This window comes from Mustela erminea, chromosome 16 (genome assembly GCF_009829155.1).
Source record: "Mustela erminea isolate mMusErm1 chromosome 16, mMusErm1.Pri, whole genome shotgun sequence".
Lineage (NCBI taxonomy): Eukaryota > Metazoa > Chordata > Mammalia > Carnivora > Mustelidae > Mustela > Mustela erminea.
Genome location: NC_045629.1, coordinates 50,372,349 through 50,389,047, shown reverse-complemented (window position 1 = coordinate 50,389,047; position 16,699 = coordinate 50,372,349). Strand labels below are relative to the sequence as shown.

The following is a 16,699-nucleotide window of genomic DNA, read 5'->3' as shown; positions in this document are numbered from 1 at the left end:
TAAAAAAAGACTTTTTTTTTGTATAAAAAATAAATCTAAATTGGTCTTTGTTTTAAGACTACTCACTGTGTGGACATTAGTTTAATTGCTTTTGAGATCACAGCAAAGGGATTTATTTAAGTGAGCTAACAGTATTGGTTTTGTGCTAATCAGTATGTCTGCTGATGTCTATTATTAAACTTAATTCTTACTGATTATAAACAGGGGACAGAAAATTTTTTTTGTCTTAATGTTCAGCTGTTTATTTACCTTAATTGTATGAAAGATTATTTTCTAATCTTCACTGCAAGTTTTGTTCCCTGTGCTTAAGTTTGTGTGGGAGCTTAATATAGTGGTTTTAGTGCTGAACTGGGTGCCCCCAGTTTCATTTCTATCCCTCACTGACTTACTCTGTGATTCCAGAATTGGCATTTGTACTTCACTTCCCTTGCCTGGAGTATTTGCTTATAGAACAAACTTTGATCTCAGATGAGAAGTTCTGTGCACCTTTTCATTACATTTAGCCATGGTAGTGAGCTCCAATTTTGTCCATGTTCTTCTAGTTTGAGATTACGGGAAATGATGAGACGTTCGCTGAGAGCGGCTGGTTTGGGTAGACATGAAGCTGGAGCTTCATCCAGTGACCACCAGGATCCAGTTTCGCCCCCCATAGCTCCCCCTAGTTGGGTTCCTGACCCTCCTGCGATGGATCCTGGTAAGATCTGTTATTTTATTTAGTACTTGACAAAAAACCACGGTCCTGAAAGAAAGGAAATTGACCACTTTAGTGGGTTATTTTGAAATCTGAACTATTTAGAAATAGCATAACGAGTAAACCGTAACTAAATTAGTTGTTGAGATTCGGTTTGGGAGGGGTTATAACTTAAAAAATAAAATTCTAGAAGCTCTTTCATTGAAATATATATTTCCATACTGGCAAGAAACTAATTAGTCATCTGTCACAATAAGTCAATAATTGGCCTAGTGGATTCCTTCTCTTATAGTTTGGAAAACAAGTTTCTACTTAAATCTGTGTTGGATTTGACCTTTGGCTTGCAGAGAAAAGCCTTAAGGCCAGTTAAGAGAACATGTTAGGGATATGTTGCCTATAATGATGTACATCCTGCTGTTCTGTTTACTGAAAGATGGTGACATTGATTTTATCCTGGCCCCTGCTGTGGGATCTCTTACCACAGCAGCGACTGGCACCGGTCAAGGACCAAGCACCTCCACCATTCCAGGTGAGAATCTGTACTATTTTACCTGCCTAGGCATTTGGGTTTCTGCAGATCTGCCCTTAGCCTCAGGGAGACTTCTTTGGCTTGAAAAATATCTAATTCGCTGAGTTACATCTCCCATATGTCAATGAAATTGTGTGTGTGAACATACATTTCATCAGTCGGGAGTTGTAAATGTGTTAATGTGTTTAAATTCTCTATACTGAAGTTACTAATTTATTACTGATAGTAGAATATTTTTCTGGTGGCTTATTTAATAGATACTTGGTATGTTATTCCAGAATATTCTTTTACTCTGTCTTGTTTACTCTTGTTTTGTTATCAAATAAATCTCCTTAATTACAGGTCCTTCCACAGAGCCATCTGTAGTAGAATCCAAGGATCGAAAGGCCAATGCTCATTTTATATTAAAATTGTTATGCGACAGTGTTGTACTGCAGCCGTATTTACGAGAACTCCTCTCTGCCAAGTAAGAAGTTTAATACACTTTTGCTATTGAGATTTAGCTTAGCTCCTTTTACTATTTAAGTTGATCTGGGGATGTATGGACAACAGTTACCTACTGTGAATTTAAAATAATTAATCAAAATCTAGCATTGTATTCCCTCTGTGATTAACGAAGCGCTCTTCAATGAAAGGCCTTTCTTAGTATAATTTAGTATACACTAATTGAACACAAATAACTTTTATGGAGCTTGATGTGGAGGTGTATACGTGTGTGTGTGTGTGTGTGTGTGTGTGTGAGAAAAAGATCACAGTATAGTTATTCTCAGTGTGAATTCATAAATTCTATCACTGTCAGCTTAAGAACTTTAAAAATGACAGATTCTTCCCCAAACTTGCACTAGAAGTATGACTGTGTAGTTCTGGGATGGGGCCTGGAATCTGTATTCTAAAACTCTGTGGATGATTCTGATGGTTTCTTTGGACATTTTTTTGGCTTACAAAATCCTAAATGAGATTATGCTGAGTTTTTGATAAGTATTGTGTGGCAAATGCTCATTCACTATTGGTAGATTATAGCTCCGCTTTTAGCCTGATTGTTTATATTCCTTCACAAACTCAGTAATAGGCATTTTTATAAAAGTTAGCTCTTATCTGTGCCAAACTATACTTGTATTAACTCTTCTAACAATAGTATTGTGGAGTAGGTAATATTATTTACATTTTATATTTGAAGTAATGGTCTTAGAGGCTAATTAACCTGCCCAGGGTCATGAAACTAGTGAGTCACACAACTGGAATTCAACTGTGGTCTGTTTCTTGATTCCAGAATTGAGACTCCCAGCCATCATCCTTATGCTACCTCCTCATATTTAAGAACAAGGAGGTGTTTTGAGTTATCATTGAGGGCAAGAGTTTTGTTTAAGGCTTATTGGCCTTAGGCCATAATGACCGAACATGTGAACTTCTGATTACTTTAATGAAGGCTGCCCCACTAGTAAAATAAGTCACTGAATTGGAAATAAGCTATTACTCCAGAAGCAGCTTACTAATTTATTAGTGGTTGGAAGCATAGGTAAGAATGGTATGTAAACAAATACAGTTTTTTCTATTTTTATTTTCTCACCAGTTTTAATTTCTATTTATGGTATTTTTAAAGGTACTATTTTGTATCATTTCCTCCATCATTTGGTGTTACCTAAAAATTTATAGTGTGTTCTTATTCCCTTTCTCTTAATTTTTTTTTTTTTTTTAATATTTTCATAGATGTCTGGGTGGCTCAGTTGGTTAAGCGTCTGCCTTTGGGTCAGGTCATCATCACAGGGTCCTGGGATCAAGCCCCAAATGGCGCTTCCTGCTCAGTGGGGAGCCTGCTTCTTTCTCTCCCTCTGCCCCCCACCCTTCATGTGTTCGCTCTCTGATGAATAAATAAAGTCTTTAAAAAAAATTTTAAATTTTTTTTTTATTAGAGTGAGCATGAGTGTGCACGAGTTGTGGGTGGGGGGGCACAGAGGTAGAAGAGGGACAGGGAGGCTCTCCCCACTGAGCACAGAGCCCTACACGGCACTTGATTCCAGGTCTCCTGAGATCATGACCTGAGCTAAAGTCAGATGCTTAAAGTGAGTCACCCAGGCACCCCCCGCTTTCTCCTCTTAGCCCATTTTGCATTTCCACAGTGCATTTCTAGTTCACCAGTCCTTTATTTTAGTGTCAGTAGCAGTTGCTCTACCCCAACCCCTTATCTGAGAAAATACATAACTTACCTGGAAAACAGTCAAAATGCCATTCTGTTAATAAGCTTGTATTATTGATGACAGCTTTGAAACAGATTAGAGGAAAGGCAAGGTTCTTTTGCCTTTTAGGTGATAAGCCTAGGAATACTCAAATTGGTCCTTTTTATATTTTTATATTTTTATATTTTAAATATAAGACAATTAATTCATTACTTCCAATTTAACGTTTCCCCCTTCCCCTACCCACTGACCTCCCTCCAGTCCCAGGTGTGGGTGGTTGGGTTTTGCTTTTATAATACAAGCTAAAGAAAGTGAATTTTGGTAAAATTATCCTGGTTAGTAAAGGTGCAGAGGATTTTATTCTCAACCAGCTCATTCTTAACCTGAGCAGAGGTGGTATGAAGCTTGGGAAATAGGTAGGGAGAAGAGTGAACAAAAACACAGAAAAGGAGAGGTATGAATGTTTTAGGGACCAGTGATGCACCTGATCAATAGAGGAGGATGAGAAGAGGAGAGCAGTAGCCAGTGGATCTGCAAAACTGGGTTAAAGCCACCGCTTTGTTCTCTAGTCCTTGGGCTTGAACCCTCCGAATAATGGCTTTGGCTAGACTAATACTATCAGTGTGGGTTTATAAGAATAATAATGTGATGGTTGGGTAAAAAAGGATTAAATAGGCAAGAGTAGAGACTGGAGTTGATCAAGGGTTTGGTTTTTATGCCTGCCCGTCATCTTTAGTATGTGTGTTACAATAAACTGAACTGGAACACAGAAAAGGAGGATTAAATGCAGGAGCAAAAAAGTTGATTTAGAAGGGAAGACTTCAGGAAGAATCCAGATTTTTTTATCTTAATTTCTAGTAGCAGTGCTACTGTTGGCTGACTAAGTCAGGTAGAGAGCAGGTTTGGGTAGACAGGTGATTTTAGTTGTTAGACATGTTGAATGTGAGGTATCATTGGGAATCCTAAGTAGAGTTACCAAGTAAGCAAGTGCAGATGGTGGTACTGTGTTATCGTTACAGAAGGAGTTCTTGCTTTGGTGGATCAGAGAGGAATGCACAGGTGGTTGAGGACTAAATTTTGGGAAATGTAAAGGATCCAGGAGGGAATAGAAATTCAGGGAAGAATACTGAAGGTACATTTTTAAGAGAAAATAGATAATAATAAGTAACATTTATTGAATACATTTTATTTGCTAGGCATTGTGTTAAAAGGTTTTTAAGTAATAATTGAGTATTACTTAGTACAACTAAGTAATAGTTGTATGAGATAGAGGCAGTTACTACCCCCACATCTAGAGAATACTAGTTTGACTCTAGAGCCCTTGGTGATTCTATTCTTTAGTGTCACTACGGCCATGGAAGGAGAGCATGCTTGAGAGAGACAAGGATTCTTAGAGAGGAGGCTTGCTTTCTTAAATGGGATAGTAGAAAGTAGAAAATACCACCAGTGATTTTCTTTCACTCTTAGGACATTATTATTTAATACAGCAGAACTACTTTTTTGTTTCATCATGGACACCCATTTCTTTTACAATCAAGGAGGAAAATAATGATTAATTTTTTAAAGGCTTTATTTATTTGAGAGAGAGTGATTGAGAGAGAGCTCACAGGCAGTGGGGAGGGCAGAGGGAGAGTCATACTCCCCACTGAGCAGGGAGCCCAATCCCAGGACTCTGGGATCATGACCTGAGCTGAAGGCAGACGCTTAACCAATTGAGCCACCCAGGCGCCCCTGATTACTAATATTTTTATGTATAATTTTTCTCATTTTAGGGATGCAAGAGGCATGACCCCGTTTATGTCAGCTGTAAGTGGCCGAGCTTATCCTGCTGCAATTACCATTTTAGAAACAGCCCAGAAAATTGCAAAAGGTAATTTATTTCAGGTCCTTTTTTAAAAGAGTGGCTTATTTTTTAATTTGAATAGATTCTCCTCTACATACATAACATTCAGAGCTAATTTCTGTGTCTTGAAATGATATAATTGTGTAAAAACTATCAGTTTATTCTTTCGTGTGCATTTGTGTGTGTGTAAAATTCATGTTTGCACTTTTTCCAGTTATTTTGTCTTCTAACTTTCCACCAAAAAAGCTGGTGTAATTTTTAAAATTAAAAAAATTTTGCATAGTGGGTAATGCAGTGACTAATATTTTGAAAATAAAGATGGATTGCTGATAGAACCTGTCAGTGGTTAATTGGTGGTAGTGATACAATTTTATAGAAATAATAGGCCAGGTGTCTTATTGGTCTTCCTTCTGACTTGGAATTCCTGCTTAATAGAATGCAGTAAGGAATATCGTCAGTTCCTGCTATCCAGCCTTAAAAAGACAAACAGAGTTTAAAATACTGGCTATAAAACTTATGTGATTTTCTATAATTTGTTAAATGGAGCTAGAACTTTAATCTTAACTGCATAACGCAGAGCTGTCGTTACATGGTTATAATTACACTTTGCTTTTACTTTGTACCAGAATTGACTGAATTTCTTGCACACTGACTTGTATATTAATATTTGAAATTAATATGTAGTTGTTTTTGATTTATAGTATGTAAATGTTAGAGCTTTGGCATTTGAGTAAAGTAGTAGATGGCTATAATTAAGGCCTTTGGTGATACCTGAACTACTGTGTTCTTAATCTTTTTAGCTGAAGTATCCTCAAGTGAAAAAGAGGAAGATGTATTTATGGGAATGGTTTGCCCATCAGGTACCAACCCTGATGACTCACCCTTATATGTGTTATGTTGTAACGATACCTGCAGTTTCACATGGACGGGAGCAGAGCACATTAACCAGGTAAGCTGTTTTTTATTTCCCTGTATAAATGCTGTCTTCAGGTCCCTTTTTCCTTTTTTCCCTTTCACCGTCACGACATTATAGTTCTTAGCTCTGGAATTCTAACTCTAGTATTTCCTTTTATTCTAAGTTACAAAATTCTCTAAAGGAAATTAATTTTTATTTAATTCCTAAATAAGTGAAGCAGAGGAGTTGATCGTTACGTTAATTATAAGATACCTTGAGAATTAAGAAATCTTCACTCTAAGTTGATCCACAGTTCTTGATACAGATTTTATAACAGTAATGCCTTTTGGGGGGTATGATATGAGTTAGTTTTGCCCTACCGGTAATCTTTGACTTCCACTTGTATAATACTATAAAATGTGTTTCGCTGTACCCATTTATTACTCTTTGTTTGCAGAGCACATTAGTTTTGTTCTGCTTTCGTTGTGATTGATTTGTTCCAGAAAATACCAGAATTAATTACAATGGTGAAATGTACATATATTCTCCTTTAAAAAAATAAATGCTTCAAATTTTAGGATATTTTTGAGTGTCGAACCTGTGGCTTGCTGGAGTCACTCTGTTGTTGTACAGAATGTGCAAGGGTTTGTCATAAAGGTCATGATTGCAAGTGAGTACAATTCTTGTCTTCTTCCATATTAGAAATTGCTTAGATTCATATTGCTGTAATCTTCAACAAGATAATGTTCTGCTAATTAAGGGAGCATGAGGTTTGTCACATTGTTCTCCTTAAGCTACTTTATGTATTAAAATACGGTTGCTGATTCAGAATGTACTTTGAAATATTTTTCATTTGCTTTTGCTTTTTTGACTTTGCCAGCCAAAGTCTCAGGCCCCTGTAGTAGGGTCTGCTAGCAGGAGATCACTGCTGGTATTAAGTGAATCATGGTGTATGTTTATTTACTCCTTAAAGTGAATTAATAACCTTTCATCCAGCAGTAGAGTTACCATGGCTAGTTTGTTAATTTTCCCTGATTTAAGAAGCAATAAAATACTCGAGTATGAGCGTTTGCAGTGCCTCAGCATCTCAGCAGGGACTTCAGCTGTAACTGTGCTACAGATGTGTAGATGTTAATGGTTAACAGAGAATTGGTTTGTAAAAAACCATCTTTTTTGCTTTAAAATATGTAGGACAAGTAGAAAATGTTTATAGATGTTGCATTGGTATTTATGATTTTTATTAAAAGAGCTTTGGTTCCTATGTTTGTTTTTCTTATTTTAAACATCTAAAAGTGATACTGTATTTATTCATTGATTGCTTACTAAGTGCTTTGACACACTAGATGCTCGGATGGTGGTGGATAAGAGAATCCTTGTCCTAACAGGGTTTACAGCCCTTTGAGAGGACACAAGCAAGAAACATCTGCCCCTAAGGGTTTTAGGGTTTATTAGATGCCCATCGAAGGACCACCTACACTGGATGGGGGCTGTGGGGAATGAAGACATTCCAGAGGAGGTGACTATACCCAAGTCATTACAAGGTCCCTCTTCTCATGAGAGTAACTTTATAGACTTCATGCCTCTAAGTACTCTTCCTAATTTAAGTATGCTTTAAGAATTACACTTTGCATTTAAAAACTAAGGGTTCTTTCTGGTGTCAGTAAGTCATACCTCCCTAATTTCAGTAGAGATCTTTGTGTCTTTCTTTTTAAATTTCAGTTTTTGTACTTGTATATGAATTCTTTCTAGACTCAAAAGGACATCACCAACAGCCTATTGTGATTGTTGGGAAAAATGCAAATGTAAAACTCTAATTGCTGGACAGAAATCTGCTCGTCTTGATCTACTTTACCGCCTGCTCACTGCTACTAATCTGGTCACTCTGCCAAACAGCAGGCAAGTGGGATTTTTTTAAGGACGTAAATTGAAATATGCACATTGCATCTAAATAGCCTTCCCCCTCTCCCTGCTCATGACAGTGTTCTATTTTGCAGGGGAGAGCACCTCCTGCTGTTTTTAGTGCAGACAGTTGCAAGGCAAACAGTAGAGCACTGTCAGTACAGACCTCCTCGCATCAGGGAGGATCGTAACCGAAAAACGGCCAATCCTGAAGGTGGGTGAGTCTGACAGTTACGACACCTGTGAAAAGCATTCTATTTATTTCTTACTCCCTATTTCTTTTTCTTTTTAGATTCAGATATGCCTGATCATGATTTAGAGCCCCCAAGGTTTGCCCAGCTTGCGTTGGAACGTGTTCTACAGGACTGGAATGCTTTAAAATCTATGATTATGTTTGGGTCACAGGAGAATAAAGACCCGTATGTATTCATTAAAAACGTTTTAAATTTATGTATTTCCCATGTTAATATAGGTGACCACAGTGCATTATCTTATCTTCCCCCTCAAGTCTCAGTGCTAGCAGTAGAATAGGCCATCTTTTGCCAGAAGAGCAAGTTTACCTCAATCAGCAAAGTGGCACCATTCGGCTGGACTGTTTCACTCATTGCCTTATAGTCAAGTGTACAGCAGATATTTTGGTAAGTTCTTTGGATGTTTATATACAGGTATATGAAAACAATGTTTTCTGACTTAGCTTCCCATGATTTTATTTGAGCCAAACTCCTAAGTACTGATGAGCTTAAATTAGTACACTAAGGGGAATGGAATTTTGGGGTTGATTTAAATGTTTCCATTAACAACAGAAGCTCCTTTCATTCTAAGCAAAAATTCTAAAATGTGTTAATAAGGCAACAGTGTAAAAATGTATGGAACAATGTTCAAAATTAATAGTAACAGTGCAAATTTTTGTTAAGTACTCCTTTTTGCTGTGAAACTAGAAAAGAATAAAACTATAAAACCTAGTGTTGATGAATTTATGGTAAAAAGAAAACTTAAGGCACTGCTGGGGGTGGCATTGCATTTGGTATTCTTTTAGAAAACAACATGGCAATAAAATCATGAGCCATAAAAAATCAGTGTCCCCAGAACTTATGGTATAAGAAAGAAAAAAATCATGTCACAGAATAATAAAAGATGAAATACTTGGTGGATCCACTGATAGTGGATTATTGAATCAAATTATAGCCCAGCCACTTGTTAAAATGTAATGTAGCAATTTAGAAATAAAGTTTATTTTAAGTAACATTTAAAAAAAAACCCAAATAATGTGAAATGGGATGTTCTCTGTAATTAATATGTATATGATAGACCATGCATAGAAATGAGAAAGTAAGAATAATGACTGAGTGGGAAGGATGGGATTATGAGCTTATTAATATAAAGTATTTGAATATGTTTTGTTTTTTCAATATGTACCCTATAGTGAGTGAAATATGTTCTTTCTTTGATTTGATTTTTCTTCTAAATATTGATACACAAAGAACTATAAGACTAAAAGGGGAAAACAGACATTTGAGACCCACTATAGGTCAAAGACATGGTAAGCATGTGGCATAAATTAAACACTGACATTAGAAATGTTTTGGTTAAATAGTAAATTTAAAGTAATTGAGGTTCTTATTATGAGATGTTAATCTTCAGAAAGTGTTAGAACTTTTTACTTTATAAATCTTTTGTCTCAACATTAATAGAGTGATTACAATTTTTTAAAGCTTTTAGATACTCTACTAGGTACACTAGTGAAAGAACTCCAAAACAAATACACTCCGGGACGTAGGGAAGAAGCTATTGCTGTGACGATGAGGTTTTTACGTTCAGTGGCAAGAGTTTTTGTCATTCTTAGTGTGGAAATGGCTTCGTCCAAAAAGAAAAAGTAAGACCTCCTTCTTGATTTTGGCTTTTGTTTGCTTCTACACACATTTTTTGTGATAATGACAACATTGTGTATATGAAAAGAATCATAAAAGATTCCTGGATTTTTCTTTTTGCTCTAGCAACTTTATCCCACAGCCAATTGGAAAATGCAAGCGTGTGTTCCAAGCACTACTACCTTACGCTGTAGAAGAATTGTGCAATGTAGCAGAGTCGCTGATCGTTCCTGTCAGAATGGGGATCGCTCGCCCTACTGCACCTTTTACTCTGGCTAGTACTAGCATAGATGCCATGCAGGGCAGTGAAGAATTGTTTTCAGTGGAACCCCTGCCACCACGACCATCATCTGATCAGTCTAGCAGGTAAATTCCTACTTGATAACAGATTCTCATTAATTCTTTCTCTGGAAATACAGTGGGTTACTAAACCTCTGCGTAAGAACTCAGGTGGTGTCCGTGATCATTTATGTAACAAGTGATAGAGATTTTATTTTGTTTGGAACCTGTGAGGAGCACTTCAAAAATTATACATTGTGTCCGCACATTTAAAGTAATAGACACATAGTTGTGGGTTTTATTTTTGTTTTGGAAAAGTTCTATTTTCATTATGCCAGTAAAGTACTCTGGTAAGAAAGTTCAGACTTCCGTAGGCATCATTACTTCCTGTGTTTTCTTCCTTTAAGTAAAGCCTCCTGTAAGGTCAGCTTGAGGAATGAAAGACTTAAAACTTTATGTGTCCAAAGGATTGGGCTAGGGGGCAGCTTGTTATGTGTAATATAAATAACCGGAATGCTGGAATTTAAAAATATTCTCTGCAACAACCGTATTATCTAAGATAGGCTAAAATAATTCAGTAACTAAATGGTTCTAGTTACAAGATTAATTCTTAAATCTCATTCATCTTTTCTGTTTGTAACTAGACAATAAGCTTGTTGAGTCAGAATGTTTAGAAAGTAAAATGTTCTGGTGTCTTTTAGCACAGTGCTTCTCAAAATTAAATATGCATGCACATCACTTGGGGTCTTATTGAAATGCAGAGGCTGATTTTGAAGGTCTGGGTGGGCCCTGAGATTCTGATTCCTTATAAACTCTGAGGTTGTGCCAGTGGTCCTGGTTCAGGGGCCACACTTGATGCAGGGCTCTAGTGAGCTAGAGCCCTGCAAATTTAGAAATACAAATTATAAAGAAATAAAATTAAATACAAATTAAGAAATGAAAATTAAGAAATATTTTTGGTTTTCTCAAGTCTCATTTTGTCACTGTGTGTATGTATAATGATGTTTAATAAAGATCTTTGGGACCTAAAGACTCTTCTTTTCTGGAAAAATCACTGTGTTGAATAAGGAAGGCCTGCATTAGTATTTGACACAGTTCCCAAAACTTCATCTCTGGGTTGATGCATTGAGTATCTGCTCTCTCACTGTTCTCCCCTTATTCCATCTGCCAGTATGTGTCCCAACTTTCCCCTTAGTGTTAGGTCTCCTAGGATACCTTGGAATCTAAATCCAGGTTTGTCTGTCAAAGCTTTCCCACAGTAGCCTTGTCACTGGTAAGACTTCCAGGATTTGCTGAAAATGGTTACAGATCAAACTGTGTATTTTCAGACTCACTAAAATACTTCATTATCCAGTGATTCTGTTAGCAAAATCTGCTTGGGCGCCATCTGATGCTTTTGATCCTGATACCCTGTGAGGAGCCCTCTAGTTACTTAAGTGGAATTACTTGGTGAATTCTTTGTACCCTCTCCTTGGTTTTGTTCCAGAACATAAATGTTTTTTTTTTAATCTGTTGAACAGACTTTGGAGTGATCTCATCTTTAAACAGTGCCAGTGAGCCTGTTCTTACTAAGTTATCAAGACTTTGTGTCCCCTTGCCAACTGCTTCTTAGGCTCTTTATTTAAAGTACTGTGCACTCTTCAGTTCTCTCCTTCACTCCATTACCCTTGATTGATTCTTGAGTAAATCTCTCAAGTCTTCCCAGAAGGAGATCTCATTTGATAATCAAGAGAGATAATAGTGTAATGTTTTCAACAGCTGTTGATACAATGTGGAAATCCTTCATTATAATACAGTATAATCACTCCTTCTCGTAAGGGCGTGTTTTGATCAGTGTTCCAAGCATGTCTTAAATAAGAAGTACACACTTACTAGTCTCTCTGATTTCCCTTGTGTTGATGGTAGATGGTATATATCACTCCACTGAGCACAAAGGTCTGAGTTTAGTATTTTTGCTTTTTCTGTTGCTTCCCTTCACCTCTTTAAAACTCTTAAAATGTCCTTATTACTTAGCCTGTTCCTCTATCTCCATGCCTCATACAAAAACTGTTAGCTGAAATTTTATTATGAACTAGGAACTTTTAAGCATGGTAAATGCATTACCTGTCTTAATGTTCCAAATAACTCACAACCACTGTCATTCTGATTTTAAAAATGAGAACTCGGAGGTTCAGAGAGGTTAGGTAACTTGTCCAACGTTGAATAACTATTAAAGTTTAAAGATATTTAGAGATAATTCTAGACAGATTTTTTTCCTTTTTCATATATTCTAGAATATTACATGGCAGAGTAGGGGGAAATAACTGCTTTTTGGTGCTCGTTCTTTCTCTTTTTTTAGATTTTACTTATTTATTTGAGAGAGAGAAAGAATGAGCGAGAGCACAAGCAGGGGGAGGGCCAGAGGGAGAAGCAGACTGCCCACTGAGCAGGGAGCTTCCCTCTGGGCTACATCCCAGGACCCTGGGATGGATCATGACCTAAGCTAAAGGCAAATGCTTAACCGACTGAGCTGCTTAGGCACCACTGTTTGGTGCTCATTGAGAGTGTTGAGGCATTCATTGGATGACTCCTCACTGAAGCCCACCCTACCTCACAGCAAAGATTGTAGCCCTAAACTCTCACGAGTGCAGGTTTGTAATCCGAAGTTCTCTGGAGAGACACTTCTACCCATCCAGGCATGGCTGATGGTCTCTTGAAATCGGTTGCCCTTTCCTGGTTTATGTTTGGCTTTATTTATGTGAGGGGGACAGAAGAGGGAGTTTCTGTGATAGAACTTCCCATTTTGCTTATATCCTAGACTGTCTCCTGTGAAACCTGTGGCTCTTTGAAACCCTTCTAGCCTGAGACAGGAGCACATGCCTTTGGTGTAAATGGTGGCACCACTGCTCTCAAGCTTAATGACATAGGATTGTTTCCCCTTATCACCAGGATAGTTGTGCTTTGTTTTTTTAACATTTTATCTAGCATATTTAGGTAATCTACACCAAGAGGGATTTCTCTGCAGTTTGGCAAATTCCTGGAACTAGAAGTTCCCACAACTTAGAAGTATTTTTACAGCTCCTATTAGACTGGGTTTCAGGACTGTAGTTGTGCCATGAAGTCTCTAGTGGGAAACAAGATGAATCACAGTATGAAGAAAACTGAAGCTCTGAATGGGGAGTTATTAATATATTTTGGGACTTAGTACACATATACATAGTGCATAACTCCTTCGAGGGGATGATAGACCTTGTGGATATTCCAGGATATTTTCTTTTTAATACTAGGGACGCCTGGGAGCCTTGGTCATTAAGTGTCTGCCTTCGGCTCAGGTCATGGTTAGGGTCCTGGGATTGAGCTCCACATCCGGCTTTCTGCTCCGCAGGAAGCCTGCTTCTCCCTCTCCCATTCCCCCTGCTTGTGTTCCCTCTCTCACTGTCACTCTGTCAAATAAGTAAATAAAATCTTTAAAAAAAGAAAAAGAAATACTAATTACTGTGGCTTCACAGATGTTGACTCTTATTTTTTAATATTGGAAATGTTGAAATCTTGGGTTGGAAATACCCTTTCCATCTTTCCAGATTTTCTTTTAGCCTTCTCATATGCTTTGTAACTCACTATCTCTGAAGAACCAGTTACTTAAATTTCTAGTATGAAACACCATATTTGAGGCTGCTTGTGTGTTTGAAGGCAGAGTGTGTCAGTTGACTCTTCATGTGTCACTGGTTTCTCATTTCTAAGAGCAGCTGAGGTGAGGAAAGAACACTATTCAGGTAAACTCCTTTAAAGGTCCTTTAACCTCTCTTAGACTGTGTTTCTTAATTTGTAAATAAAGGATAATAGTAGGTCACATAGCCATCTTCTGATCTCTGACCTGCATTTTATGCTGCATTTTCTCATTCTCTCCTTCCCTTTATAATGGAGGCATCTGTCCTTTCTTGGCTGTTTCCAAGGCCTAGTTTTAGGGAAGTGGAACTATTTGGCCATCCACATTTTATGATTCTCTTTTCAAATTCATACTTTTGAACTGGTATTCCTCCTCTACACACAAGTCTGTGGTTAATATACAAAGTAGGCAAGGTCAGGTCTCTTAAAAAGAGTGGATCACTTGTAGGAAGCACACTTATTACCATACTTCGTTAATGGGGGAATGCTGCAGTTGGAACCTTGGAAAGTTGAGGACTGCTGGCGTTGAAAGCAGTGGAGAAGGAAAAAAATTTCCTGTAAAGCGTCTCAATGGGAAGGACTCCTAAAAGGATGTGCATTAACACATTTGAAATGACTTACCAAAAAGTAAAAACAGTTCTGAGATTTCTAAGTTAAATCTCATTGGTAAAATTAATTTCTTTGGGCTTCATCTTTTCTGATATGCTATAGATTAATTATTGTTGGTTTCCAAGAATGTTTAAGTCAGATTTAAAACAGCATCCTGGCAAGTGGGTCACACTGAGTGTCACTGAGAAACATAAAAAGTGTGCTGTGTGGCAGAGGGGTGGCAGCAGCACCCTCATAAGCTCCCATTTCTCTGCAGCTCCAGTCAATCTCAGTCTTCCTATATCATCCGGAACCCCCAGCAGAGGCGCATCAGCCAGTCGCAGCCCGTTCGGGGCAGAGACGAAGAACAGGATGACATTGTTTCCGCGGATGTGGAAGAGGTGGTTGTAATTGTCTTCATTGTGGTAGATGAGAGGCTTTTCTATGGGAGGGAAGAAGTAATTCTTAATAGTAGCTTACTACCATTTTATGTATTTGCTTCCAGGTTTTAGACTTTCGTTACATGTTCTCATCTATGGTTATAATTTTAAAAAGACTTTAATAATCCTTGATTTAGTGGATAATACAGAATTGAAACATAAGCTTATTTTTACTTAGAAAAGATATCCTCAGTGTTTAAGAAAAAAGGTTTTAGGTGCAGTGCATATGAAGGTATAGAGGATATGCATCTTCATTAGGTAAATTTTATAACTGTGGAAGTTTAAAAAACTTAGTCTGTACATAATTGTTATACTTCCAGTTTTAAGGTTCTGCATATGGATAATGATTACAAACCTTAGGATATATTGATAATGATTTTGATAGCAAGTTATCACTAGCTAATGATTTTTCAAACTCCTTAGTGTTAAAATTCTCTGTAGTTAGGGATCTTCGTATTATAGTTATTAATTGTTGTGGAGGAATACTGGTAGAGATGTGGGTTTATTATGTGCTTTGATTGTCTACAAATAAGATTCTGGATTTAGGTTGAGGTGGTGGAGGGTGTGGCTGGAGAAGAGGATCATCATGATGAACAGGAAGAACATGGGGAAGAAAATGCTGAGGCAGAGGGACAACACGATGAGCATGATGAAGACGGTATGCAGGTTATTTGAGAAATTATTCAGTATGAATAAATCAGGTACCTTTAAGGATATTAATATAGAGAAAAGCCCCATTTGACGTATAATGACAGTAAAGTTCAGCATGTTTTCAACCTAGCATCTGTTTGAAAATTTTAGGAAGCAGCTGTACACACATACACGTATAAATTTATGCATATATGCCTATGTATATATTTATAAATATAAAATAATTTTATCTTCTTCCTCCTTTACCTTTTGGTTTTGACTTAAAAGTTTTGACTTTTTCTTAAAAGCCTTTCTAGAAGTTAAAATAATCATAACTACATTAGGCAACATTTGCCAATTAGAGAAAAGAAAAAAAATGACCCATAAACCCACCCAGATGCTAATAGTTTGTATTTTTACTTTCAGTCCTCCCCAGTGCTGCCCCATTCCCATGCATGTCTTCTTAAATATTACATGTGTAATTTTTGTGCCTTTCTTTTTTCATTAACAATAATCGTTTTGGCATTTTTTGCTACTAGTCATTATAACTGTTCTTACTAGTAGCCATCAGATAGACTTTTTGGGGATCTGCTTTATTGAGGTATAATTGACATACAACAAATTGCACATATTTAAAATTTATAATTTTACATGTTTTGACATGTATATATTGTGAAATTCTAGATAGATCTTTTTTAGCTTTCTTTCCCTTTTGGAATCCCTGTATGTAAAACAGATGAAAATAGAGCAGCGGACCTAGCCCAGGGCTCTGCCTCTGATGGAGGTTCTCTTGCCCAACCCTTTTTTACCTTAGGCAATGCAGAACAGATTTTGAATTGGAGTGTAATAGTCTACTGAGTACCATCATTTGCCTAGTCATTTTTCTCCTACTAAGCGGGCAGTTATGCTTGTTGTCGTAGTAATCCCTCCTCTCTGCCCTTCCACCCTTCTGTTACCATATGATATTCTGGTTTATTGGACCTTGTCTTGTTCCACAATGAGTTTGTACTTTTTCCCCCCTTCTTATTTAAATATATTTTCTAGGGAGTGACATGGAGCTGGACTTGCTAGCAGCAGCTGAAACAGAAAGTGACAGTGAAAGTAACCATAGCAACCAAGATAATGCTAGTGGGCGTAGAAGTGTTGTTACTGCAGCAACTGCGGGCTCAGAAGCAGGTACGTTCCCTTATTTATATCCAGCTTTCTTGCTTATACTAA

General features: G+C 37.2%; 1 protein-coding gene and 1 long non-coding RNA gene across 2 annotated transcripts in view; one reads left to right on the top strand and one right to left on the bottom strand.

Annotated features, from left to right (window-relative positions):
- The window catches only part of UBR5 (ubiquitin protein ligase E3 component n-recognin 5), a 137,220-nt gene that overhangs the window by 91,058 nt on the left and 29,463 nt on the right, over positions 1-16,699 (top strand). The window contains 15 exon segments of the mRNA XM_032316474.1: positions 543-694; positions 1,125-1,220; positions 1,563-1,686; positions 5,167-5,264; positions 6,038-6,186; positions 6,711-6,802; positions 7,882-8,028; positions 8,127-8,245; positions 8,324-8,450; positions 8,540-8,669; positions 9,744-9,904; positions 10,026-10,265; positions 14,689-14,812; positions 15,398-15,509; positions 16,526-16,657. Coding sequence (XP_032172365.1) covers positions 543-694; positions 1,125-1,220; positions 1,563-1,686; positions 5,167-5,264; positions 6,038-6,186; positions 6,711-6,802; positions 7,882-8,028; positions 8,127-8,245; positions 8,324-8,450; positions 8,540-8,669; positions 9,744-9,904; positions 10,026-10,265; positions 14,689-14,812; positions 15,398-15,509; positions 16,526-16,657 — 2,003 coding nt within the window.
- LOC116575213 lies at positions 654-16,557 on the bottom strand. Its single transcript, XR_004279651.1, has 3 exons — positions 16,291-16,557; positions 14,288-14,853; positions 654-739 (listed from the first exon to the last, which is right to left on the bottom strand). It is a non-coding gene; the product is annotated as an uncharacterized LOC116575213 (long non-coding RNA).